This window comes from Melanotaenia boesemani, chromosome 6 (assembly GCF_017639745.1).
Source record: "Melanotaenia boesemani isolate fMelBoe1 chromosome 6, fMelBoe1.pri, whole genome shotgun sequence".
In the NCBI taxonomy this organism is placed as follows: Eukaryota; Metazoa; Chordata; class Actinopteri; order Atheriniformes; family Melanotaeniidae; genus Melanotaenia; species Melanotaenia boesemani.
Window position 1 is genome coordinate 12,729,555 of NC_055687.1, and position 27,659 is coordinate 12,757,213.

The 27,659-nt window shown below is 39.0% G+C and overlaps 1 protein-coding gene across 2 annotated transcripts in view; it reads left to right on the forward strand.

The window, feature by feature from the left end:
• Nucleotides 1–27,659, forward strand: part of LOC121642035 (mannosyl-oligosaccharide 1,2-alpha-mannosidase IA) — a 196,462-nt gene that overhangs the window by 149,359 nt on the left and 19,444 nt on the right. For both annotated transcript variants that reach the window (XM_041988500.1, XM_041988502.1), the window contains exon 5: nt 25,883–25,977. In XM_041988500.1, the coding sequence (XP_041844434.1) occupies nt 25,883–25,977 (95 nt within the window). The remainder of the gene's footprint in view (nt 1–25,882; nt 25,978–27,659) is intronic.

Consider the following 27,659-nt stretch of genomic DNA (forward strand, 5'->3'; position numbering starts at 1 on the left):
TATGCATTGATAACAAGTTTACGTGACTGAGGCAATCCCATAGTAACAATATATATTGACACCAAATTCCCATTTTATTTGTGGTCAAAGTCCATTTATTAATCTGCTTCCAGTTACTGATATTTTTCCATTCAGTTTTGCAAAACAATTTAAATTACCAAAATAAATTTGCGCTTTACATTTGCTTCCTCACAAACTGGCAGCATATTTGGCTCCAGTCTGGATCCCTTGAATATATTTTACAGACATACAAATGTGTGCCACCTTGTGGTCAGAAATTAAAAAACAACAACAAAAAATACTTCTGCACCTCCATTATCAAGATCAGTAAATTTAAAGGGGAAAAACAAAGAAAATAAAAAGAAAAACTGAGAATAGGTGCCCTTCTGTTCTCCTTTTTATCTACATGAATCCCAATTAGTTTGACTAAATGAAAATTGAGTATGTCTTTGAATATTGCAAGATGGCGTTATCTCATTTATTTTCATAAAGGATGGTCCAGTGCATTCTATGTGAAAGTAGATAAGAAAGGAAATACCGAATCTCATTTCCGTAGCAATTAAGAAATTCAACCAGCTCTTATCGTGGCAGCCACTTAGATAGTCCTTGGTCATTTCACTCAGTTGGAACCTTCCTGAGCTAAAACGATTATTGGACTGCACCTTGTATCTGCTAAAGCTCAGCATGTTAGTATTGTCATTGTTGCATGATGATTTTGGCATTTTTTTCACTGTAGCAGATTAAGAAATGGGAACATGTGTGTGTTTGCAACAGGCTTTGAGCAACAAAGTGCCTGAAGATTCAGTTAAAATAGCTTTTATACCTCTGAGAATCACCTCTTGGAAGCAAAGTAAATAGAAATGAGGGGTGGCTCAATACTTCTGCACAGTGCTGTATATTTATTATCCTAGAACCGGTCCCTTGGACACGTCTCTTTGATTGACTGCTGAAGGACGCCCCAGCAGCGGCGAGGCCATTACCTTCACAGCAAGCAGAAGGACACGTACTTCAGCCATAACAGTAGACTTTTGTCAGGACGGGGCTGTTTGTTGGTGAGGAAGAGCAAGGCACAGCAGGACTTATCCTGACACCCATTCATCCTCTCCGGTCATCAGCTTACAAGCATGCCCATTAGCTAATTGTATTACGCTAAATATGAGGAAACAGAAGAACTGCTGCCTCTGTCTGGGATTATGATAATAAATGTAGTGTGAGCAGTTTGCTGCTCCCATATGCAAACCTTCTGTCATCTGCGGTGACAATGCTGATCCACTGATTTACCTGAGCTGCACAACATATGTAGCGGCTCCTCTGGGGAAAAAGGGAAGCTTATAAATAACTAAATTTCACCAGGCCATGAATGAGGAGATTTTACTCCGTCTTTATTTTCTAATTGACTGCTGCATGTAGACTTTCTAACCCGTTTCCATATTAATGTGCTGCTTTTTATGTGCTTAATAAATGGCCAATGCAGCTTCATAAAACCACTCAGTTACATCTGGAATTGAAAAGCCACAGCAGCTTGTGCTATGTTGCACTGCTGGGGATGCTGAGGAGACATTAATCAGCTAAATGGAATTCAGTAAGATAGACTTAGTCCTCTGGACCAAATTGGACTATTTTGCATATTGTTGTCATCCTGCCTCATTGCATCTCAAGTTTTCCTCTTGACCCAAAATCCACTTTGAATCAACTTAGCTGTCAACAGTCTTTGCTGCTCTCCCCCAGCTTGTTTGTACTGAAGCTGCGTCCGTCCTATTGCCCGTTCCTCCTCCTCGCTGGTGTGTGGGAAGTCGTTGAGTGTGCTGTGCTTATTTGCTGAAAAGTTGTTTTGTATACACACGCACACACTCACAAAGGCACACGTTTATCACTCTAGCTCATGTTTTGAGAAGCAGCCACCCAAACCAATTGTGCAGGGTCTTGTTTTGAATAAAAAGCATTTATGGCCACCGCTGTCTGAATTCAAAATACCTTCTTGGCAGTAGGAGCTACATTGTGTTGTAAGGATTGAAAAATAAATGCTATAAAATCACATTTAAATGTTTTTATGTTACATTTCATTCTTTGCAAAAAAGCGGGCGGCATGGCTCGGTGGGTAGAGTGGTCGTCCTGGAGCCCAAGGGTTGCCGGTTCGATCCAGGCCTGGTGGAGCTCATGTCGAGGTGTCGCTGAGCAAGACACCAAACCCCTAATTGCTCCTGATGGGTCGTGGTTAGTGCCTTGCATGGCAGCTTCTACCATCATTGTGGGAATTTATGTGTGAATGGGTGAATGTGACGTACATGTAAAAGTGCTTTGGATAAAAGCGCTATATAAGTACAGAGTATTTATGACCATTTACCAATAAGTGAAACCCCCTCACCAAACTGTGTCTGACTGGACTTTTTATATTCCAACATTCAATATGCTGATACTGACCTCTGTGCATTGTGACAACTTATACTAAGGGCATAAATGTGTGGATGGTTCAGGATAAAATAATCTTTATCTCCACAGGAGGGGGCTCCTAATATATGGCAGGGGAAACACTGTTAGCTATATGGATTACTAAGTTTCAACAACTGAGCCACCAGTCCCACCACACACACACATCGTCATTTCCAGGAAGGCATTGATTGCAGCCACCACCATCAGGATCAATAGTTTCATGGTCAAATGCCAACTTATTAACTCTTTAAATTTAGCTGCATAATGCATTGAATCAATAATGGAGCCTCTTTTACTAAATCAAAGTTTTATTCTTTTTAGGGCTGCAAAACACCCAAAAACAAATGATTGGTAACGGAACTAATTATCACAGCTAATAACTCTTTTCCAATCAAAAGTATGCTGTGAATAGTTGGAAATCTTGTTTAAATGTCCGTTGTTCCTCCTCAGAGGCACAAATAGGCTCTTTCTGGATATCGAAGGGCATTGAAGCCTGTAAAATAAAGACTGCAGGGCTGTGAGCCGTGCAAAGTCCCAATAAAAAGGCTTGGATGCCACAGGGTTGACATCATTAAGAGCAGCCTAATGATCCCCTGGATTTGATTTGTTTGGCCTGTGTCATGTCCTCCCAGTCTAGCAGGACTTGTGAATAAAGGTAACTAGGAAATAGAATAGGAGAGAAAAAAATAGCAAAACAAAACACAGGCTAACAAATTTCATCAGTCTCTCAATGGGGCTTTTACTGACGTATGGGCTCATTTGTGCCTGTGCCAAAGCTCTCCCAGGCGGAGTGCAATTACTGCAGCAAGAATGTTATGTATAGCTAAAAAAAAAGCTCTTAATTGAAGGGCTTATGCAGAAGGAAAACTAACATTCTGGCTGAGAAAATGCAGGAGCACATCAAGGATGACAGTGGAGAAGTGGAAATAGAAAAGGACCTTAGATTTTTTTTTTATGCAGGAGAAACAATGTTTGTATTCATAATCATGTAATAATTTAAGCAGTCAGAGAAAGCTATCCTTATAAGCCCATCTTGGCTTCAGGCCTGGAAAACAAGCCATCTTTGAGCTGAGTGACAGATTTATTTTGTGAGTGAGTTATTATTAGCCAACTGTATGCGACACAAATAAATGTTAAATAAGCTGCACGCTCTGATGCATGTAACGTTTCAAAAAGCTATAATGCACAATGTGTGAGCTGCTGGTTATGGGATGTTGTTCTTACCCAATGCTTCCTAATTCCTCTGTGAAACTGAAAGGAGCGAGAGTGGAGCTGAGCAGTTATTTTAACTCTGCATAAATGGGATTATATGTTTGTACATAGAGCAGAATGGGGGTTTGGGATGTGGAGCTTTCCTTAGAGTACTAAGCCTGCAGCAGAGTCTACGAAGCAAGGCAGGTTAGTGTGCGATTATGATGATCCACTTTGATCTGAGGAAATGAAATTCCTTCCAAGACCTTCTTTCAGCTCTTCAGCAAATGGAGACGAACAGATACACATGCACAAGAAGCCACCCTATGCACAAACACATGCAGTAATACACACATACAGTACATTAACATGATGCTTAAACTTACTGTTTATTTGCCTTAATTCACACCAGGAAATTCTGTTGTTGTAGATTTTCATTAATCCAGGTCTTGGTAATCCTAAGAGCTTGGATAAGGACAGCTGAAAGTAGACTCTTAACCTCTCATCTGAAAGGCTTCTTCATTTCTGACTAGGTGGTGGGGAGTTTGTAACAAATTGGCACCAAAGAATGTTTCCATTTCTTTAGTGTCCCATAGTATCTATAGAAAAATAGACACCAACAATCCATTCTTAAGTAAAATGAGGGGGAAAGGTTGAGTTGTAGCCATGACCTTTAAGATGTAGGGAGTTTCTTCTCAAGCTCCTTAGATTCTATCTGTTCTCCTACCTTCATTTTTATTTTCTTCATCTTGTTTGTGGTGTTACTCCCCGTCACTGCCAGCTGAATGCATGGCTCTCTCTTTTTCCCTCACTTTGTAGCTTCCTGTAATGCTCCACACACAGTGAGATTGGCCTGGGATACAAGATTCAGCTCAGAAACTTCACCTGAAGTAATCATGCTACTGAGGAAAGAGAAGTTATAAAGAGTGTCCCTCAGGCCTTAGGAAGAGTGTTGGTTTACAGCATGCCTTTAGATAGAAAACTCCATGTGTTTGGGTTGCAGTGTTATTATAGATCTCTCATGCCTTTCTGTTTTTAAACCTGAAAAAAATTTGGTTAAATAAACCGAGCAGGATTAATTAATGTTTGCTTTTAGATTTTCTCTTCTATTTTATAAACAATTTGGTTATTTTTTTCATTCAGCTACAGGAGGTTCATAGCCTCCTGTAGCTGAATGACCAAGAAACAGGAACCGAAAAGCTTCCATATAGATACACACTCTAACTATAACTCTCTTATGGTATGTAAATGCAGTTTTGTTCCTGTCCATCTCTTTTTAATCTCCTAATATGAATCTCACTTGTATTTTTTTTTTTTCTTCAATCGGCTGTCTCTTGCAGAGCTGCTGTCCATTGGGATGAAGCGAGATTAAAGAAAAGACTGATTGCTTTCAGACTCGTCACAGTTGGAGTTATGATTCCTACTGTGAATTCATCCACTTGATTTGATTCTCTGCATGAAATGCTTTTAATACTCACAATTTTGTAGTGTAGTTGGTGTCTTCTTAAGCATGAAGGCCAAGTTTACTGATGGCACACTGCTGCTGATATGCCGCTTGTGTCACGCGGATCGAGATCAGCCTGTGTACCATAACGGTCTGTCACAGTATCATCTCTCGGTGGTCTGATTTGAAGTCAGAGCAGATATTAATAATGGCAGGAGCATGTCATGCTTTAAAGGCAATAGAAGTCAACTAAGGAAAAACCCACCAAAGAGGGGGAAAAAAACATCAACCCTAACTCTTGTACAACTCTGCCTCAGAAGTCAGATTTAGAAAGAAATCTGCCTATCAGTCAGAGCCCAAGGTCTATGCAGGCAGTCCTCCTGCTCAGTCATGCAGGAAATACAATATGTGTGTGGTTTCACTGTGCTATAAAATTCCAAAAGGGATCATAATGTACATTTTTTTTTCTTCTTTTCTTAAAACTTCATGTTTACAGCTACACATATAGTCCACATCTACAGGTCACTGTGTTCCACAAGCTGCACATACCTGTGCAAATGAGTTTAAAAACAAACTCCATTCTAAATGACTCAGTCTTGTAAAAGTAAGTAAGTCACCCTGCAAATAAGATGAGATCATCATCAATCAACACTATTAGTTAATCTGTTGATTAGTTTGACAATTGTGTGGTTGCTCTTAACGCTCTAGGTGTTTAAGTTCAGCATATTATAACTGAGTTGCTTTTCATAATGAAAAGCAGAGGCAACTGGTTTTGGTTCATATTTTCTTAGAGATTGTGTTTAGGGATCCTTTTGTCCCCAACAGTGAAGAGTAACCTTGCATATAGCCCCAAAATTTGAGGACCCTCAGAAGTCTAACTTATTTATTTAAAGCCAGTTGCTAAAAACATAAAGATTTGCTTAGTGTTGTTTTTCTTTTCTGCAACATTTCAGAAGTTTTCCTTGACTTTACAAATTCAGTTACAAATGCATTTTTTTTTTAAATGCAGTTCTGTTATTTGTTCCAGGGCTAGATTGCATTGCAATGTACAGGTGCGGTCTTATCTGTATAATAAATGTTTAAAATCACTTCTAATGCCAGTATTTGCACATCATCTCTGTGTTAATTCAAATATTTATCTTCATTAACCTGCAGACATCTACTTCATTTAGTAAGCTCTTATGTAGAAATCATTTGTTTGATTTTCATTAGATTCTTATTTGTCCTTTTCATTTTTCCTTTGCTGGCTCTCTTATTGGATTTACATCTGTCAAATACGTCTTGTGAGTTATTAGTTGGATCATTTACTCAAGACCATACCAGTATAAATTTCCTCTCAAACTGGGGGTTTGCAGTTGCATTTAGTTACACCTGTAGTTTTTAAGTAAAGGAGTGCAACGGCCATTCACTGACTCTTCTGAAGCCTTCATTTTCTTACTTTTAGGAAAAATGCCTCTGGGCATGCAAGCCATTCATTTGGGCCTACACTCTTCTTCCTGCTATTCACTGTAAATTACAGGTGAAGATGCTGAATTTACAAAAAAAAAGATGCTGTTTTCACTCAGGTGGATGAGGCATAGTGAACCCATTATTCTGTGTAGGTTAGAAATAGGATTTTATTGCATTCTGACAGTCGGGGGTGAAAAGGAGTTTGATATATTGGTTAATATGCATGCAGGCTTAAGCCCACAGCACTGAAGCAGTTCCCATAAGAAGAGGTGAGCAGATCAGGTATTAACTCTGCTGAAAAGATGAAACTGGTTTTCTCTGGAAAGTAGGACGAGTGCTATCTTTGCAGGGGGATATTTTATCACAAGGTGACAGTAGCCAGGTGGTGGTTGTCACATTTATAGGTACAAATATAGTAAATCTGAATGAAAACTTAGTGGGTGAGGGCTCAGATTTAAGCAAGTTGGTACTCTCGTTGACTGTTTATATATGTGTAAGCCACTGGCAGATATACACAAAGTACTCACTCACACCTACAGCATCATAAAAAGTTCAACGGGTGACGGTTAGAGTTGGGAGATTTGCGGTGTTTGGCATGCTTTTAAACTAATGATAAACGGCTTAGATGTGGGCAGAGCTGGATGGCCCCACTCCAACTTCCTACAGGTTGCAGAAGCCATGTTGTTTCACTTTGTTCCTGTTTAATTCCAACCTGATGTAGAACATAGTAGTACTAAAATTCTTTGGATTCTTTTACAGTAGATAAAACTTTTATTGATGAAGAATTTAACGTTCATTGACATCACTGACAATGGCTTCAGTTTAAATTTTTTTTGTGCACAGAAAACAGATACACTTCTGTAAATGTATGAGATTCACAAACTTGATTGTACTCAGTGAAAAGGAATAGAAAATATTTTGTTTCTACATGAGGTAGAATGACTTGAGTATGCACACTAAAGTGAAAGAAAAATCAGACTGTTAAGTGATTGTGGTGAAACGGGCCTGCTGAAAATAATTCTTTTGCTGTCTTATTTTTTTCTACTCAAAATCGAATTTACACCAAGGATAAATGGGTCTGAATCCACTTAATATCTAATTCATAATCCTACTTTGTCTATTTGTGACGAGGAATACTTAATTTATGTTGAGTAGAGGGGCTTTGATTGGATTTGATTTCTAGCCAAAGTGGTTGGTATTGAAAAATTCCCAAATAATTCTGTTGTAGAATTTGAAATTAATGTTTTTACTTGATCAAGGATATAAATAATTTATTGATGTTTTTATTATTAGTCCATCACAGGGTCAACATAGACAAACATGCATACATTCACTCCTAGGAGAATTTAGAGGAACTGGGAGGAAGCTGGCGTACCTGGAGAGAACCTACGCATACATGGGGAGAACATGCAAACTCCACACAGAAAGACAGCTGTTCAAACCTCCCTCGAACCTAAACCTGATTTAAAAAAGCACACACACCACAGAGATTACTTTGTTGGTTGTACTGCACGTACAAACGTGGATGCCATTAATGGTGTCTACATAATGCTGTGAACTCCCTCACTGTCAGTGAGATAGATAATACACATCTTAATTAAAAAAACCTCATGAAGAATCAGAATCTACATCTACAAATGTGTGTGCATGTGGCCATAGTGGTACATGTGGACACATGCTTGTGCCCTGTTCAGAGTGGAAGCACAGTGAACTTCTAGGTGAATGGTTTGTTTATTAAGATGCTTAATAGCAGAGATGATGAAGCTATCCCTGGGGCAGCAGATCCCTTTCCACCAGGCAGGATCAGAAAGCAGGTACTGAGGTTATGTTCTAGCTTTCTTTACCATGCTCTAGTAAATCCATTGGAGGGTTAAGCAATAGTTTCCATGGAGCTTAGACCCCAATGTTATCATCTGTAGTTTTATGTTGTTGATCTTTGACAAAAAGAAGATGAGGTTATGTGTGTGATAACGGTTTAAGTAGTAGAGGAAACAGTTGAAGGATCATCATCCAGGTCTTTCAGCCGATGTAGAAGTGGATTTGCTGCTGCTGCTTTTTAAAAACTGTCCTGTGATATCATTAAAGGTCATCCTCCTTGTCCTGAGGTCTGTGTAATTATTAACCTTCTCCACAGCCCCCTCATCAAGTGTCATCTGCAGGAGGGGATCAGCCTTCCTCTTGAAGTCTAAGAGGAGTTCTTTGTTTTTTTCATGTTTATAAGTGACAATCATGCCTGATATTTAGTTTAATCTAGTTTATGCTTTGATTCTAAGAAATCACAATCCAAAAATGTGGAAACCCTGAACTGGAGAAGTGAGAAGGCCAAAGCAAAATGTTGAAATTTAGAAATAAGTTTGAGGTACTGGATTTTAAAACATAGTTTATCAAATTATCACATGTAAATGTAAAATCTGTTTAATGCCAATCTCCACCCATTTACTAAGAGTTTTTTTTTTTAGTAAAGTAACAAAAGGGTTGCATAAGGATATGTACAGAAAGACTTTAAACTGAAGGTTTGAGGACACATACGTTGTACAAGAATTTGTATTTTTTTTTTTTTTTTGTTACCAAGAAAAATTAAACCGGTCTAGATGGGAAGATATATTTAGAGTGTACCACCCTGCTTGAAATGAATAGATATGTGTGTGAGCATCATCTCAGACATGAAATTTCATTAACCTGTAATTACATCCCAAGAGATACCAGGAAACATTCCTGCTGTTCAGTTTGACTTCACCTGCTCATTCTCATCACTGTCTCTAAGTGAGTCTGCAACATGTCAATTCTCCACGGCCAATTCCTCCACTGTTTCCGCTTCCCTTGAGCTCATTTTCCACCAATTCCTCTTCCATCATCCAAACCGTTTTGGAGCCTGAGATTGGGCCAATTCTTGCCAGCACAACATTTCATTAGAGTTAAAAATTGAACACATGGTGACCTCCACTCAGTTCCCTGTTTCCACATCCAGTCATGACTTCCTTTATGTCCCTGAGAAAAGGTTTTTTTTTTTTTTTTCTTTTCATTTTTTGCAGCCAACTGTTAAGAGCTAAGGCTTCACAATCAACATATCCATAATGATATCAATCAGAGCCAATCACTGAGCCCCCTGTTGGTGATGCATGCTAATTTGGGCTTTAATGAACTTAATCTTTCTATGATTTTCTCGCCAGCTCTGTGATTGCGTTGATAAAGTTAACATGCATAGTTACTCAGTGGGGAGACATGTCTTGATTTGCCTGTCAGACGTTTGTGTGGAGAAAATGTCCTCGCAGCTTCAAAGTAGAGACGTTGGCTCAAACTGGCAAAGGCTAGCAGTGACTGGGAAGAATGCCAACATAGTCGGGGTGGGAAGTGCTTTCTTTTTGTGCCAATCTGTGTATTGGCACAGTGCAGATCTTCACATTCAGCCCACAGAGCATGGACATGGAGTCTGACAGTTGCTGAAGGTAATGCACAGAGGGGGAAAAAGTTATCTCATGTTTCTCTTATTTGCAAACTTTTGACCTCTTCCCTCAGTCCGTCTGCAGCTCTTTTAGGTGTGACAAGATGTCCAGTAATGGTAAAAGTTTAATTAGTAGAACTTAGGCAGAGCAGACACAGTATAAAAATGCAGACCTGTTGTTACAATTCACACACTTCTTATGAGAAAAATCTTAAACATCAAACAATGTTAAGATCAGAAATTTTAATTACTCTTGATACAAACATGTATGCATCTTAAAAGAAATCAGTCCAAAACATTTTTAAAAATATTTACCCATTTAGGTACAGTGTTATTTTCTTAAGGTTTTAAAAGGATTAAAAGTAAAATTTTGTTAAATTACAATTATTAATGAGTTTATACATTTTTTTTTATTACAAAACATTCCTTTCATATAGTAAAAATATTTGGAGGCAGTGGAAAGCATATCTTCAACCAAAAGTGAATTTACTTTACATTGTGTGAATTTTTTTTTCTGTTTAACAGTAACTTTAGCCTGAGAGTCTGTTTAATCAAAAGGCTACGACCATTTCAAACTACTCTAATAGCTCTCAAAGGATCAGTAAAATAATCTAATCCTACTGCCAGGATGAAAGAAAATGGAGAAAGAAAAGAAATGTGCTATATATACGTAAAAACAGCAAACCATTTAAACACCTCAGCACAATGTGTGGCCGGTTTCTTGGTGTGTCGATAATATTTAAGAACAGGATAAAGATAGAAGAAAAAAATGCAAATTAAGACTAGAATAAAATTCTTCTCATATAATTAAGGCATAATTGTGAAACAGTGTGCTTTGGTACAGTAGTTGCCAGACACTCTGGCCACTTTAATTGCCATCTGCAGTTAAAAAACAGCTTCTCTGCTCTGCACACTTGAATGAATTCAAACATCTAATGGCCTCTCCAACATTTTTATACCCTCATTTTTAGAGTTTGAGAGAGCAGTTAAATTGTTTGTGTGTGTGCTTTCTAATTGGTGATGGCAAATTGGTAGATCATCAGTCTTCAGAATGCGTGCAGAGGCAACATCAAAAAAATGAAAAGAAGCAACAAACAGAGCCACAGTGAAACAGTTTGCAGCTCTCAGGCAGGTACCTGCCCTCGCAATGTGACACATTTGCCACCTAAAAACTGGGTCCTGCTGGTTCCCTTTTGCACATATTCCCACAAATACAGGAGAGCTCTTTTCACATGCTACTAGTGTTTGAAATTAGCCAAAGCAGTGCCAGGCCCTGCTGAAAAGAAAGAAAAAAAGGAATGTTAAGCCTCCTGCGGGGACATTACTGTTGCAGAAGTGACTGAAGATCTTCCTGGGAAACCTTGGCTCGGCTGTTGTCACCACTATCGATACTGCACATCACGGGAAATTAATATAAGCTGACCAGCGCCCTCCTCTCTCAGCCTCAGTGGGAACGGCAGGATTATCCCATGAGGCACAACCTGTGACTTGTCCCAGTAAAGCCTCTTTGTCTTCACTGGGATGGAACTTTAACAAATGCAACTCTGCATAGACCTTCCTTTGATTACAGCTGACTTTGGCTTGAGGGGATAAAATCTACCTGTAAAGGTGACTTTCACAAAGCAAAAACTTGTCCAGATAAAGCCCTCACAGATGTCAAATTTTAACCTGCAGCCTCACCAGCACGTATGATACGCTTCCTCTGCAGGATTTGCTCTATTCTTACAGAGGGGCAAATAATTGGCAAGGTAGCGCTGTGTTAAGCTGATTGTTTTCCACGCACCAATAACCTACATTTGAACATCTGAGTCCCAACCCAGACGACCACTGATTCACACAGCAGTGGAGGCACTCAGATGTGACAAATCCAGCCAATGCACACATAAGCAAACACTCTCAACTCACACCCTTACACAGACCCTTTCTGCAGCTCAGCATTGCTCTGCTGGCTCATGAACTGTGGACCCCCTGATGTGATCAACAGCTGTGTCTCAGCCGAGTGGTGAGCTGATGGCTGCCTGGTGGTGTTCTGCCTCAGTGTTGCACGTCAAGGTCAGCCCTCGCCATCACAATTTGTCTTTATGTCCACATTTCTACTCTGAGCTGAGAAGGAAAAAAGGAAAAAAATGGTCCTCACGGAGAGTGGGCTGCCTGCAAATGGTAACATGCATGTGAGTGCTAACCTGTCTGAGACCTTTGCAGATTTTTAAGGGTTACAGGTGTATTTATGCTTAATCTGCACAGCAACACAGAAAGGCAAAGCAAGAAGCCCATTATTAAAGAGGAAAGAGCCTAACGTTATGTAAAAGCTGGGACGATGGTCTCTCCAGTAGGATATCTTTGTGCTGCATTCAGACTCCTAGAAAGCAAGTGTTCATGTGCCTCTTCCGATCAGACTCTCCTCTTCCCTTTTTATAAAACTTTCAGTCAGAAGTGTAAAACTCAGACATCAGAATTCCAGTGGTGCATACATTTCTTTCTCGAAATCTCAATCAGTGAGGAAGTCAAGAGTACATGTTCCTGTCTCATTTTCACACTAGGATTTAGACACACCTTTAATGAGCTGTTTCCATATCGGTACCTCTGCCTGCCATACCCATTAAACCTGCCAATTAAAAATGAAGAACCGAAACTTTACTGATATCGAGGTTCTCTGTAACATCTGTGCTAATGCAGTTATTTATGGTGCTTGTCATATTAACTGATCACATGTTGCTGAATAAAAATGTTTTTTAAGCCAATATTACAGCAGAGATGGATAAATTAATCATTTACTGTATATATCTGACCCTCACATTTGTCTCCTTCCACTTCAGCAGCTCCTCTTTATCTTGGCAGTTGCTGAGCAGTAACATTTAATTAGCATCAAAAGTCCAAGGCCCATGCAATATCTATGAGCAGTGGCATTTGAAGCAAGACGGGGATCCCTCAGATGACCCGGGGGTCTCGCACATTGAGGGGTCTTGGGAATATCGGACACCATTACTCACCATCTTGTAAGAATATTCAACGTAGCATCCTCAGCCTAGAGATATTCCAGTTGATGTGATAGGTCAAACTCCAAGCACACCTCTTATGACGAAGTGTCAGAGAGATTTATTGTTGTTTATGTTGTCGCTCGTGCCTGTAGCTGTGTTTTACCAGCTGGTGCAAGGCACATTCTTTTTTTGAGCTAGTGCTCTCTATAAAGCTTACATTTTACTTTTGTGTCCAAGTGACAGTTCATAGGCAAAACAAGCAGCATTTCTCTCAAATTAGGAGGACTGTGAGGGCAGTCAGGATATGGAGGATATGACTCAGGTCAGTGAGCAGTTTTGCACTGGTGGTAACCTCGGGTGGAAAAACTACAAGGTGGATGCCCTCAAGCATGGCTGTTCGCTGGTGTAACTTCACTTGGAACAAGTAATTTCAGTGACATTGTTATCAGGTATGTGATTGTTGTCCCAGCTTTTCTGACATAATCAATTCTGAATTATTTAAGCACTATGAGTTTATTATTGAGAAGCAAATATTCATGAAGTATTGGGAATTCCACTGCTTCTTTTAAGAGGCTGGATTGTGGAATACACAGCAGCACAGCTTGGTATTTTAATCATAAAATTTAAGCTTTATGCTGATATGAGTGACCTCCTTTCTCTTTCAGCCCAGAATAGCTCCACTGTATTTATTTGTTTTCTTGATTCTCAGTGCCTGAATATTGCACCTGGATGTTTTGGCAGGAGCCAAGCAAATCTGTTCAGCTTTCCTAACATTGTTGTGCCTTTAAACTAATGAAGCATGTCCAACCCTAAACAACAATCCTCTTTATGGAGGAGTTATGTGTCTGAACTGCAGTCAGGAGTTGTGTTGATGTGCGCCAGCTCAGAGACAGACGAGTGGCAGCAGGATGGATGGCACCCCCCAGTGAGAAAATGAGTGGAATCGCAGTACTTTCCACCCAGCTGAAACCCAAGACAGATGGTGCTAGTGAATGCTGCAGCACAACCCCCCTTGAAACCATGGCAACAGTGAGGCAACAGGAAGCCTGCCAGGCCAATCGGAGAGAAGAACACAGAGCTTTCTTAAGTAGGTCCCTGAGGTAGACTCAGAGAAGTTGATGGAGGATGGTGTTTAAAGAATTGGGGGTTTCCATCACAACAATAGCAGAAGATCGAGAGGAATTCAGTGCCATATGTTCTGTACCCTTAAGGGATAGTTTGATATAGGCTACAACAACCAGTGTGTTAGATCCCAGGCAAAACGGGAAGCCATCAAAGCTTGTTAAACAGGAGCAAACTAGAGCCTCAAGGCATGTCTACAGCTGATGTTTTTTTTTTAAGTTTACACAACATTCTCTATGAAAGTGCTGCATATCTAACATGAGTTCACCTCATTTCTCCTTGTTTATTGTACTTCTTGACTGCTGCCCACATAGATTTTATCATTTCAGTTCAGCTGCACAACAGCAGCCTCACAACTGATGGAGATTAAGTGTCTTGCTCAAGGATGTTTCAGTTTTCTTGACCTCAGACCCTTTGGCTGTATGGAAGTTCTAAGTTCCAAGAACCACCTTGTCAACCAAGCAGCTAGCTTTTAGAAGATAAATTTGTAGATAAGATCTATGTGGCCAAATGACTTGCACAAAAGATTGAGTCGCGAGACCTTAGAGCACCTACAGAAATTTGCTCTGCTGTAATAAAATCTAAACCTTCTGCAGTATGTAGTTTAGGTAGACAGCGACATGATTTATTGTGTAAGATAGAGGAAACTCTACAGAGAGAAGAATTTTTTTTTTTTTTTTTTTTTAATTGAATGTGTGCTGAAAAAGAATCTGTCATTCAATTAAATTCAAGGCCCACATGCATGACACTGAAGCTGACAGCAACCCCTGCATGACCTCATTCTTCAAAGCTGTCTGGTCTATTTTCTGACTCTGTGGCTTAACTGACAGTTGTGAAGGAAATGCTTAAAAAGAAAATGGACGCTAAAAGACAACCTACAATCTGCATTGCTCTGCAGAGCCATCACACCTCAGATACAGAAGCTCTTGAATTTAGCGTGAGTCAGGCAAATCATGCTTTGACACAGGTAGAGTATAACTGCATAAATTATCATATTTAACAGTTTTCACTGAAGCAACATATCCAACTTCCTTGGCAGATCCCCATTTTAACCCTAAAGAATCTAGTTAAAAGAATCTTGCTTTTAACAAATAACGCTAATGAAAATTTTGTCGTAATTGAAAGTGAGCTGTGGCCTTTGTTCTCACTCCTTTTAAGGATTTATCAGTTTTATTTTAAGTGTGTTTTATATATTTTGAGTTTTGCAGAAAAAGGAGTTATATTTGAAGTGAACTGAGTGGTAGTCATCTACACAGCTTGTACACAATGTTAAGTGGAACAGCCTTTTCTTTTACACTCTGTGGAGGCTTCGTGACAATGGAGGCTTTATTCAATTATTGCTAAGTGAACAGATTAGAGGTTTTGTCATTCAGGTTAAATTGCATGACAGACTGTCTTTACCTTCCTATTTGTGGTCAGCCATGACAACACAATAACTTCCTGCAGAAGTGCCAATGAAGGATTCAGGCTCTAAACATTAATCTCTAAATGCATGTTATGTGGCATCTTGATTTACAGCGGGGAGAAACATATCCCTAGGCAAACATCCATCTCTCTGTAGCTTCCATGCTGACTTTCCCCACATGCACAGCATCTCAGTGGCCGTATCATTCAGTGAGTCGAGTCTTTGATGAGGCAGCCGATGCTTTGAAGCCCAGCACTGCCATCAGGATCTCCCCCCCTTCCCCTTTTGCTCCACATGCGACGAGCTGATATCACCAACTGAACCACAGATCCACAGCTAGGCCACAGATAACCCAAATCTAATCTTCTTCATCGTGCCTTGTCTTCTCTCTTCCGCGGAATTCAGACACAAACCTCATCCACCCTCCTTTTCCATCATCTCTCCCACCGAGGCTCTGACTGCTTTATCTTTTACCATTTCTCCTCACCCCCTCATCGCATTGTGTTCCTCCAATCTTATTACCACTCTCATGAAATCTACTGGGGCCTTTCTCGCAGATTTTCTTCACTTCTTTTTGATAGCAAGCAACAGGTTTTTGCTGCATGTTGGTTGTCCAGCTTTCAGAAATGACTCAGATAAAGTAACATATGGTATAAAACAAGAGATAGATTTAAAGATATCCCTGTATGTTTAGTAATTGTGCATCTACCACAGCAGTATGTGCAGTTTCATCATTTTTGTATGCAGTTGCTGTCATTGCCAACTAGCATCCTGAAAGATGCTTGTTGCAGCACACAGCCACTTCTGTACTATAGTTTTTTTATTTATGGCATTTTGTAGAATTTGTGCTGGACCACATTTCCTTTTCATTGGCATTACGGCTGTATAGAAATACGTACAAGATTCTTTTAAACTACACTGCACAAATCCTTAATTATTCTTCAACTTTGTGTTTTGTGACATTTGTATGCTGTAGCTGCATTTCAGCTCTTTATATAAATCTAATCCATCATTATTATTAATTGCATTAAAAATGCAATAAAACATTGAATTGTCAACAATTGTTGCTTCATAAAAAAAGTATCATGGGCTTTGTGAACCAGCAGGAAAAGGCAACTTTCATATCTGATAAGCATTGATGTGGAAATTAGCTTAATCATACATGAACAAGTCTGAATTCACCTCTGAATTCTTTTAAAGCATCACCATGTTAGCATTGTCACTTTGAATATACTAACATTTATAGTAAAGAATGGGTTTACAGCTACACAGATCTATGTGCATTTACTTAATTCATTCATGCATTTCATGAAAAATGATGCCCGATTTCCTGATTACTTTCATGTTACATCATGATGTGTAATGAACATTGCCGTCATTGCATGAGTCTGTCCACAATGTTTTACATTCTGTTGTTGATTGAAGTTTTTGGCAGGTATGAAAAAGCATGAATGAAAACCTAAATCCATCACCCCCACTCTAGGGTCTAAACCATTTTCATGTAACTGACACCATTTCACTTTTTCTTCTTTTCCCTTTATTACCCCAGATTTCTCAGATGTTTTGCAGTTTTTCTGTGTATTCTGTTGATACCCCCCCGAAAAGGTATCTGTTGGCACTTCTGTCTGGTTGAGTGGGCAATAGGTACCTGTCCTCCTACATCAGAGACTTGGAGACCCTGTCAGGGTCCTAATGAGAAGTGGATCTGACACGCTCTCCTAATACCTCTCCTTTTTGATTCCCATCAACGCCCACCTCTTCCTGTTGCTTTCTACAATTAATGATGGCAGAAAGGTTGTAGCACCAGGAAAGTTGTTGGTGGAATTATTGATGGGTCACAGAGTACGTCTGGTCAGTCACTGCAGCGAGAGCTGATTGTGTATGACATCTTGACTGTAAACAGAAGAGGGTTGCTTTGAGGCAGGTAAATCCCCTTTACCCTGTGTGGCTCAGCGGGTGCTGCTGATGCGGTCCAGTGTGCCACCATTGTAATTATCAAGACTCTTAGTGTTTTTCCTGTGGAAAGCACCGAGATCTGAAAAGCTGCGTGTCCTCGTATCTTTCTTCACAGGGGAACATGCGTTAGATCAACACTTCCCTCTAAATTACTTTTTTATTCATGCAGACATGGTGCTGCAGCCTGCAACAATCAACAGCAGATAACAAACGGCCCCAGACAACCCGAGTCATACACTGCCACTCGGTGGCCAACCTGTAAAGATTATATCAAAGCTGAAACAATCCAATAATGACCAGCTATGTTTGCAGTAGTCAGCCACATCGTCAGTCATACTAACAGTAATTAGGCACCAGGTATTAACACAAAGGGCTGAGGCGAAAAGCTGACAGAGTATTTCCACAACAGTTGGATCACTGAACTGGGAAAAATAACTGCTCCATGGCTGTTGCAGCATACAGAGGGAACAGTCAGCAAACTGGAACAGTTTATATTAGCCCAGTTTAGTGGGGCAAAAGGAGGGATAAGGAGTCTGTGGGTCGCTCATGTATTGGAAAACAGAACATGTAAGCTGCAATATAGACTAATTCAGAGCTGCTCCCTTCCAGCTGCAGTTTGATTGAGAAACCACCACTTGTTTGTTGTACAATTAGGGCTTTGGTGGGTGCTTCCATTTTAACGCTGCACTTGCTTTCTGAAAAGTTCTTATGTCTAATTTATTGGATCTGGTTTAGCATGTTCGTCTGCTCACTCTCAGGCGATGGTATGCTACATAAATTATGCAGAGTACTTTTAAAACAGGAGTGGAGCTTTCTCAAAGACTGTGGTGTTGATGCACGGTGGAGTGATGTTACTGTGACCCGTGGATTCTTCTGATTCTCGTCATGTTGCAAAAGGTTTCCTCCTGTCAGGCTTGTCAGATCCAGCTGAGAGGGTAAATATATATATGAGACAATTAAAGCAGAGATTTGTAATCTTTTCAATCAGTGAATTTCTAGTTTGTTTTGAGAAAGCTGTTTTATTTTGAATATTCCCATTTTTGCCCATGAGGCACATTAAGATGGAGAGAAAAAAAAGATCCTAATAATGATAAAGGCTGCTCATAGAGAAACTAAACAAACCAGGTGTAACTGCTCCTAATAAAGGTTTGATTTTGGTTGAGCCATCTCGCACAATGAGCGTTTTATTATGGCCTCAACTCAATTAAACCTTAGACATCTCTCAGCCAGCAGCTGAATCATGTCTTGTGTGTTTTTGTGGAAAATTTAAAATGTAATGAGACATGCTACACACAACTCACCACAGGTCAGGTCAGGTTTAAACATTTAAATCTGTGTAATGATCTTTTTGTTTGGAGTTTGGATGAAGCTTCATTTGGTATGTTTGTATGCCATATATTGTACACGACTAAATCCACTTTGTGGTAAAAGTTAAATTTGTTTAGATTTTTTCTCCACACGAGACCCAGTTATTTATCATACAGACTTTCCTAAAGGTGAAAAATAGCAATGCAGATTTGCTGACTTCAGCCTCAACATGATAAATGCTTGACTTTAAATGTATTTCACTTAAAATTGAAGCTTTTAGTGGCAAAATCCTTACAACAGGATCATTTATCAGACTTCGATTCATGTTGCTGAACTTGCATGACTTGCACAGCTAGCAATTGTTTTTATGTAAAGCACTCTGCACTTCTTTTGAATGAAAAGTGTTTACAAATGAAATTTGATTTGATGAATAACTTGAATAAAACCTTTAGCAACACTAACATACTGATATGCCGTAGAAGTTTACTTTACTATTACAGTGGCTCTCAAACTGGGGGCCCAGGGGAGCCGTGGCACCACTAGAGGGAGGGCATGAATGACCAAGAAAAATATGAAGTAAGACAACAGGCAGAACACCAGGGATTTTCTGGAGAATGTGTGAATAATTTAGTCTGGACTTGGACTGCAGATTTCCCACTAGAGATGTGATTCCACAGCTGGAAATATTACACAGGAGACAGGACAAATATACCTTTTGATACATGTTCATATTTGAAGTATTTTAAGGATTTATTGGTTTGTTGGAATGCATTGGCACTTGTATATTTCAAGTGTGTATGTGTGTTTGCACCCAATGAAGTCCAAAATGGAAGGAATCAGCTTGAATTTTACATGAACAATGGCTGGCAGATGTGGTAGATTTTCTTTCAATTGTTTTATTTATTTTGTTTGTTTGTTTTCTACCTGACTTTTCTTTGTGACTGATCATAATAGATAAAAACACATTTTTAATTCTTTTTGGTCTCAATACCTAATGTAACTAATAAATGATTAGTGAATTAGATTAAAGTGCATTATTCTGGTAGAGCTGTAGTTCCTAGCTAATACTGACTAAATATTTTTATTCAATGTTTCACCATGATGTAGCTGCATATTCCCACCAAACTCTTGCATGTATGTAAAAGCCCTTGTTTGACACACGAGAATGCAGCCTGTCTACAGATCTGCACAATGCGTCAATACAGCATGAAGACTCCTCACAAAGTGAATCCTGTCTTTTCCCGGCTTATTAACTGGTGCTGTATAAGAATCTACAGTGTTAAGCAGAGTAAAGTTGGTTGCCTGTGCTGTTGTTTAAGTTGCTTCATGGATTTGGTTTTGATATGACCTTTACTGAGTTCATCGTTGGAAGTTCAGACCACAGGGTGGAAAAAACAGGTCTGTGGTTATTTTTGTAAGGCACAAGAGATCACTTTACCAGTTGTTTGTTCTTAAAAAGCCACAACAATTTAAAATTTAAAAAAAGTGACTTTTTTCCCCCTTCTCAGCACAGTAAACATAAGAGGTTTTTTTTAAGTGTCACCCGCTGCGTTTTTAGATTTGGTTGCCGTTTGTGGAGCACAGGAATCTGACGTGACTTTGGATGAACTCTCCTTACAGATGCCTTTTAGCATTAAAATAAGTGTCTGAACTGGACTGGTATCAGGACATTATGCATGCTTTCTGCAAGTGCTTTGGTGTCAGAACTAAAGGACGGAATCAAGGAGACTACATGCAGTCCTCAGAAGCTGAGATGAAATATGCCTTCAAACTGCAGATAGGTTTCCATGACACTGCTGCTTACCAGCCATTTCTCATCTACAGCAGATCAGGTTTTGAGCCTGCTTAGCCTCCTACATCTTTGTAATGTGAGTAAAGAAGAGGTGATGACAGCTATAAAAGAGATGGGACTTCGTTCTCTCATTAAAAGCCCCCATTTTCAAATGCGGAATCAGTGATGGGAGTGAGGGATTTAAGTAGCCGATGGAGCTAAAACACATGAGCAACCAGTCACGCTGTTTCAGTTTATTGCCACATTATATTTTCACAATGCCCATCACCTGTCTAGTCAGACTGGAAAACGTGTCCTAAATGTGAAGAAGAAAGGAAACACAGGTGAGACGGGCTGCAAGCCAAGCTGGTAGTCCAGCTGCAAAATATGAAGAGGAGCGAGCCAAAAACCTTTGTGTGACTAAGACACTACAGCATGACCCTTTTTTTAAAGAAAAGATTGTTTTTTTTTCTGTTCTGTGTAGCAAAATATATATTATTACTTAGTGGCACAGAACTCCAGTGTCTTGAATAAATGATTGAAAAATATAGACTGTTCAGTTTCAATGAATACTTTAGGATTTCTCTTAAAATGCACCATTCTAGTTGGGGTTACTTTGGAAGAAATGGTGGTGTATTTGTGAAAATAAACATTTATTAAAATAAGTTATCATAAATAAAAACATAACTGTTTTCATTAGTGCTGAAATGGAGTAAAATAAGAATAGTCTTTTGCAGAGTGAAAGAAGACAAACACTGGTGATTTCTGTTACCTGTAGCAAATTTTGTCTAATGTATGTCCGATGCTGTGGACCATACAAGAAAACATTCAAGACATTTACCATCTTCTAACTTTTTCAGAAGATCATTGTATATATTTATAGTATAATGTTTTTAATTTACCTGAATGCTGATTTTATCCGATGATGCTGTCCTTTAAAACAAAATTTCATTAGAGCAGAGCGTCCGTCTGGAAATGATATGACGAGTTGACTCGTGGTCTTAATGGACTGCTTTTCAGTTCCATTTCTAACTCATTTTGCTGTCTGAGAAAAGAAACAGAAATATGTGGCTGAGAACAGTTTTATTGGGAATTTGACTGGGTATATATGGAAATAATGTGGACCATGTAGGACCATTTGAGTTTAGTTGAATGTTTTAATGTCAGAATGATTTGACCTCCAACCACAGTGTCTGGGTATGTTGGTCCAGTTTTGAGAGCTTCAAATTTGTGCAGTTCGGATTGGACTGGTGTGTCAACATTTATTTTAAAGTCCAGTTTTAATCTTTCTAAAGCCTGGTACACACAAAGGTTATCAGGCTGTTTTTGTCCCAATTTTGCCCCTTCCTGATCAAGAACGGCAAATGGCCGATTATCTCGAGTCTTCTAAGATTTTCCTATAAATTATCATTTGGTCTGGGGTGTTTTAAGGGCGAATTTGTCCCGATAATCGGCCCTGAAACAGGTCGTAGCCGACAATCGGAAATATTAAACATATTCATTAATAATGACAAAATATCTTCACGTGTATGTGTGTGAGTTGTGACTGTGTGGATGGTGACGTGGCACAGAATGTAGCCAATTGAGGGCGAGCTGGCTCTCTGATTGGCTGTCTGTGTTCTCGCTGTGTCTGGTCTGTTATTTTCTTCAGTTCTGGCTTCTTCTGTTAACAGTAGTCCCAAGACAACCATCATTTCCTCATCCTGTATATCCTCTTCCATGCTGGGTGTTGTGTTTTTGCTATGTTTCTTCTTCGTTTTTTCACCAGTTGTTGCTATGGTTCTTCTTCTGCGTTTTTGTTAGATCACGTTTGGTCACCAGAAATTTCTGGCTCGGAGGACTAGATTGTAGATCAGTTGCAGGACAACATTGTTATGTGTGTGTTGTTCTGTAATGAGATTATATGAGCACACCACACACCGTATGATCAAAACTGTTACATACCTGAATTTTTCCTCCTCATGTGTAAGGTCTCGACCAGATAAAAAAAACTTTGTGTGTTCCAAGCCTAACCCACACTACATTGTTGAAACTTGTATTCAGCATCTACTGAGTCACTTCTACTGTGATTATGTGATGATTAAAGTTCCTGTGGTGCAATAGCTGTAGAATAAAAAGCTGATACAGTCACACCTTGAGTGACCTGAAAACTTTGTTGCCCTATTTTATATTTTTTTTTTTTTGTTTGTTTTTTTTTTTTGTTTTTTTTTAAGTAAGAACAAATGGTCTTGGGCCTGTCAGCTACTGATGGGACAGAAACTACAAAGTTGTAGGACATTGACTCACTCATTGTTTTTTTTTTTTCTTCCTCATGTGATTACTAACATTAAAGAAAATTTAGAGTATCAGCTGGAGTGCTTTGCTGGAGTCTTTTTTAGATTTCCAGCACATAAATAGAAAAACAATTCAGTGTTTTGTGGCAGGCCAAGAAAAGTTTCTCTCCCTTGGCGTCTGTTGATATTTGCTGTGAGAGAGATGACATGCAGACTTGACACGTGTCTGCAGAAGTTAGGAGCTGATAGAAAAACCATTTGTGTCAAGTTTCCCATCCAGCAACCTCACAGAATTTCAGCTAAAAGAAAAGAAACTGACCCCTCGACTGTCACATTGGATAAGTGTTGCTTTTTGCAGAGGTTCTACTTTCTTCCATCAGACCGGCAGAAAATGTTAAAGAATAAAGATTGTGAACACAACCAATCCAAGAATTTAGTCATCGCCTTACATTTTGGAGGAGGCAAGAAAACATGCTTAGTCCATTTTACAGTAGCAGGGAAAGAAGAGACCAGCGATGTGTCAGGGAGGATGGATGTGTGAATACAGTCTTTAATTTGTGTGCTTCATACAACCAGTTACAGAGCAGACATCAGCCAAAGGGGTTTTACTGTAATTAATCAAGTAATTCATAAACAAGAACACAACAATAAATGAATGCAGCATAATTGGCAGTTTCTGCTTCATGCCTGTTACTTAATGTAGTTCATTTAGTAGTGAATGATTACATGAATAAAACTAAACTGCAATATTGAAGTTTAAAATGATGCATCTGTGCCACACATATGCACACAAGTGTGTGCCTGTGGGCATATGGTTTGCTGGAGCAGCGGTGGGGATAGAAAGGCATGATGAAAAGAGATGAGACCGGGTGGGTTATTAGTGCTCACTTTGATAAAATAGAGAACCAAGGGACTCATAGGGGAGTGCAGTACGAACACGCACACAATCATCAAGGCTGAATAAGCTCCAGATAGACCCAATCGCAGCTGCAGCTTCCATACATCTTTGTTGTTATTGTTTCTAGTACTCGCAGCTTTGCAGCAAAAATTCATATTAAATCAAGGCTGCAGCTATCACTCATGGATTAATATATACTTATTTCTAATAGTAATAATTAGTGTTTACTGTTTTCTCGGTGATCTCATACATGTTTTGACAGCAACTTACATCTGTTTACAAAATTCTTCTTTAAATACTAAAATAATAATAATGAAATGGAAAAAAATTGAAATGAACTTTTGCTGCTTGACATTTTTAATTATGTGGAGCTGGGCAAACATTTAAGCCCTCTTTTTTAAAATGCACTGAGGTTTGATACTTTGATCTGCTGCAGCAGCTTCAAGTATTTGAATGTAATGAAGGGTTTTCTCCAACATGGTTTTCTGAATGGATTACTCTAAACAGCAGCAAACATCTGACGGCATCTGTGCAAATATTTATGTAAAAGCCTAAACGGAGCTCTGGCACTTTTTCAAAAGATAGAAAAACTTCCTCTCTGTAGTTTTGAAAATGTCAATCTTTCATTCATCAATGCATGAATGTGTTACTTGTTTACTTTTTGACTATTTTGCAAATGTTATTCTTGATGGTTGAGGTCTGCATTTGCAAACTACTTTGTGTGAGAACATGCAGGAGAGTGTCATGCAAAAGCTTATCAGGAAGCTTCTGAAAAATGAAAGCTGCTGGCTGCTAAACCTGCCGTGCTTTGCACAGCAGTGGGTATGCATAAGGTTGTGTAGGTATTATATGTTTGGTTGCCACATGCATGAATGTTTAATGTATTTTAAAATACAAAATGAGATGAGGCACTTAAAAATGTAGCTTCCCCTAAAGGCTTCATGAATATGAATGTCTTCCAGAGGTTTTTAAATCGTGAGGAAAACACGACATGATTGCAGGAAGTGAGAGAAGCACATCTGTTTTCATTGAATAACACCGGTGTGTGTGTTTTCTAAAAATGACATGTATGTAGTAAGTGTGTTTTGGCCAAATGATTCCCCCTAAACAACACAGCAGCAGTAAATCCAAAGCAGATTTAGTTTGTCTTTTAGAAGATATTCTTATCTTTGATGTATATTAGAAATAAACATCTATAAATCTGTTTCTAAGTTAAAGAATTGCACACGCAACATATTTTTCTTCACAATAGTCTGTAAAAAATTTCTGCAAATACATATGAACTTGCAAACTGGATTATCATGATGTTATTGTCATTATGGCTCAGATTAAAACCCACAGAATCCTTTACTGACTGCTGCAGCATTATACACTCTCTTCACACCCCTCTAAATACTTATGGAATAAAGAATTATATTAAAGCAAAATCCATTAGTTCTTATCGTGTTGCAGTATTAGATACTCACTGAAGCTCATAAAGTCCTATTGAAATCATGGCAGAATACAAACTACAAAGACTTTTTGTACCATAATAATCCTCAGTGAAGGCCAGCATTTTCCTTCTATCTGGCTGAGATTTTATTTCTCCATTTTTCTCCTCATCATCTTCAATTTTTCTGCTGAGTCACTGCTCTCCAACTCACGTTGTGTCTTTTCGACTCTGCTTTATCTTTGAGTCGACTCTGTTTCCTCTGCATCTTCCATACCTGTCTCTTCTCAGTCACTTTATCTGCTTCTGACAAGTCTCTGAGGTTTTCTGATTCTTGTGTGAATCTCCACTTTTCCTCACCTCTGCTCTGCTGCCTTTTGGTCTCCACAGACATCTCACTCTTTGTCAGAATTTGAGCATTTCCCTCGACTTCTTTCAGACACATCTGCCTTGGCTTCAAAGAGTCGGTGAAGATGTGGAAGAAGTTTTAAATGGACTATTGTAGATTACATTGATTGGATTGCTTTTACTCCTGCTGGAGTTCTGCTGTAGCTGGCTTTGTGTCTCAGATAATTGGCTTTAGAGAAAAAACAGAGGAAATCTGTTCAGGGCTTTTGATTCCCAGTCTGTCACATTTATTTTTTTTAGCTAGGCTAAGATGAGAGGCACATTCGTAATTATTTATGTGTGAGAAATAAACAAAAGGAGTGCTAAAACATTCACAGACACACCTCGTATGTGTATTTTCTATTCACCAAGATGAATTACACTGTGTTTTCTTTGCAGCTGTTCAAGTATAAAGCCATGGAGCTTGGAGAAAAGCTACTGCCTGCCTTCAATACGCCAACAGGAATCCCCCGAGGAGTCATCAACCTGGGGAGGTGAGTCTAAGCATCAACTCTTTACCTCCAGATGTCTTCCACCCATTCCGAGCGATTAAATTAGCTGGCATTAAACAGTGAAGAAAAGCTTATTTTTGTTAAGTAAAAGACAGATTTAACAAATTCTACAAAGGCCAAAAAAAGCTAAATATTTGTCTCAGTGACAAAACTTCACACAATTATTCAAAACCAGCAGTAGAAGTATTAGAAGTCTCCACATGCAGGTCCAAAGTCTGTTTACTGACAAACCATCAGCTACAAGCTGAGCTCTTTAACACTGATGACGTTTGGATAAGAAATCTGTGTTCATTAGGACTTTGTAAGATCACTTGAAACATATTTGCATGTTTTTTTGATAAGTTTAGTTGATTTTTAATCTGTTCCAAGCCATTGCCTTTTTCATCTAAAATCTTTATTGACACAGTGCTGTTAATGCCGCAAGTCACGCAACACAACTTCAAGCTATTTTCCTTCTAACAGCTAATTGATGGTGGATCTTTACTACTCTGCATGCTTACATTTGGGTCTGAGTCTTTCAGCAGAGGTGAAGATGAAGAGATGCTTCTTGTTTGCTGGTGTTACTGTTTTACAGTGAGACTGAAATCAGAACGGAGAAGCTTGGAAGATAAAGAAAATTAAATGATAAATGCTGATAACACTGCCAGGGACTGACAGGCAAATTATCATCAGTCGCCTGCATTTCTGTAGCAAAAATCGCCTTCTCTTCTGCCTCGCCATCACATGGGACAGTGAATAAACAGAAAGGCTGCATTATAATATTTCCACTGAGAATTGATCTAAAATGGCTGATTATGACAAAATTTGTTCTTTTAAAATCATTTGTTAACCCCACAGTAGTTACTCCTCCACTCATCTAATCTTATCTTCTTCAAGACTCGTCCTGGCACCTTTGTTGTCCACCTGCTACCAATTACACCAGCAGCCAAACTGGGCAGCTGCTGACAGATTTAATTACCTTATTCTACAGTTAATTTCTGCTACATCACCAACATGTGCCGATGGCACAGATGGGCAGGAGGAACCACACTGCCTGAAGTGAGACACAAAAAAAACAAGCCTGTACAAGTACACATCACATCATTTTAGAATAAGGCATATGCAGAATGTAAAACCATCAACATGCTGTCATCAACATTTACGGAGACTTGAAATGTGCACTGTTTCCTTATCAGTTACTAGGTGGTGGCTGGTGCTTTATGTTAACCCCGATAATAACTAGTGTTTTACTGTGCTGATGTGGACTAAGACCTCAAACAGTTGGGTCAGCTAATTCATAGAAAACATACACTGTTTCCACAAAAAAGTAAAAATATTCTCAGGTTTTAAGAACTTTGTTTTTTTCATGACTTTAAATGGAAAGAGGCTTAAACTGTTAATAATAATAGGCTGTTAATAATACAAAACCAGAAACACAAAGAGATCATTGTGAGCTTTAAGAACCTGTACAAAGGCATCTTAAAAGTCAAAATATGGATGATGAAAATATTCAGCTGAGCATTAAGCTTTTTGTTAGTAGCAGCCTTGATCCTTTTTACTGCTTTTGGTTTTTGCATGATTAAACTTTTTTTTCCCCTCCATTTGGTTTGGAGAAACATTTTAACTGTGTAACACAGAGTGCAGAAGGTTTCAAACTGAAATTGTGCAAGGTGAAATGCACAGCA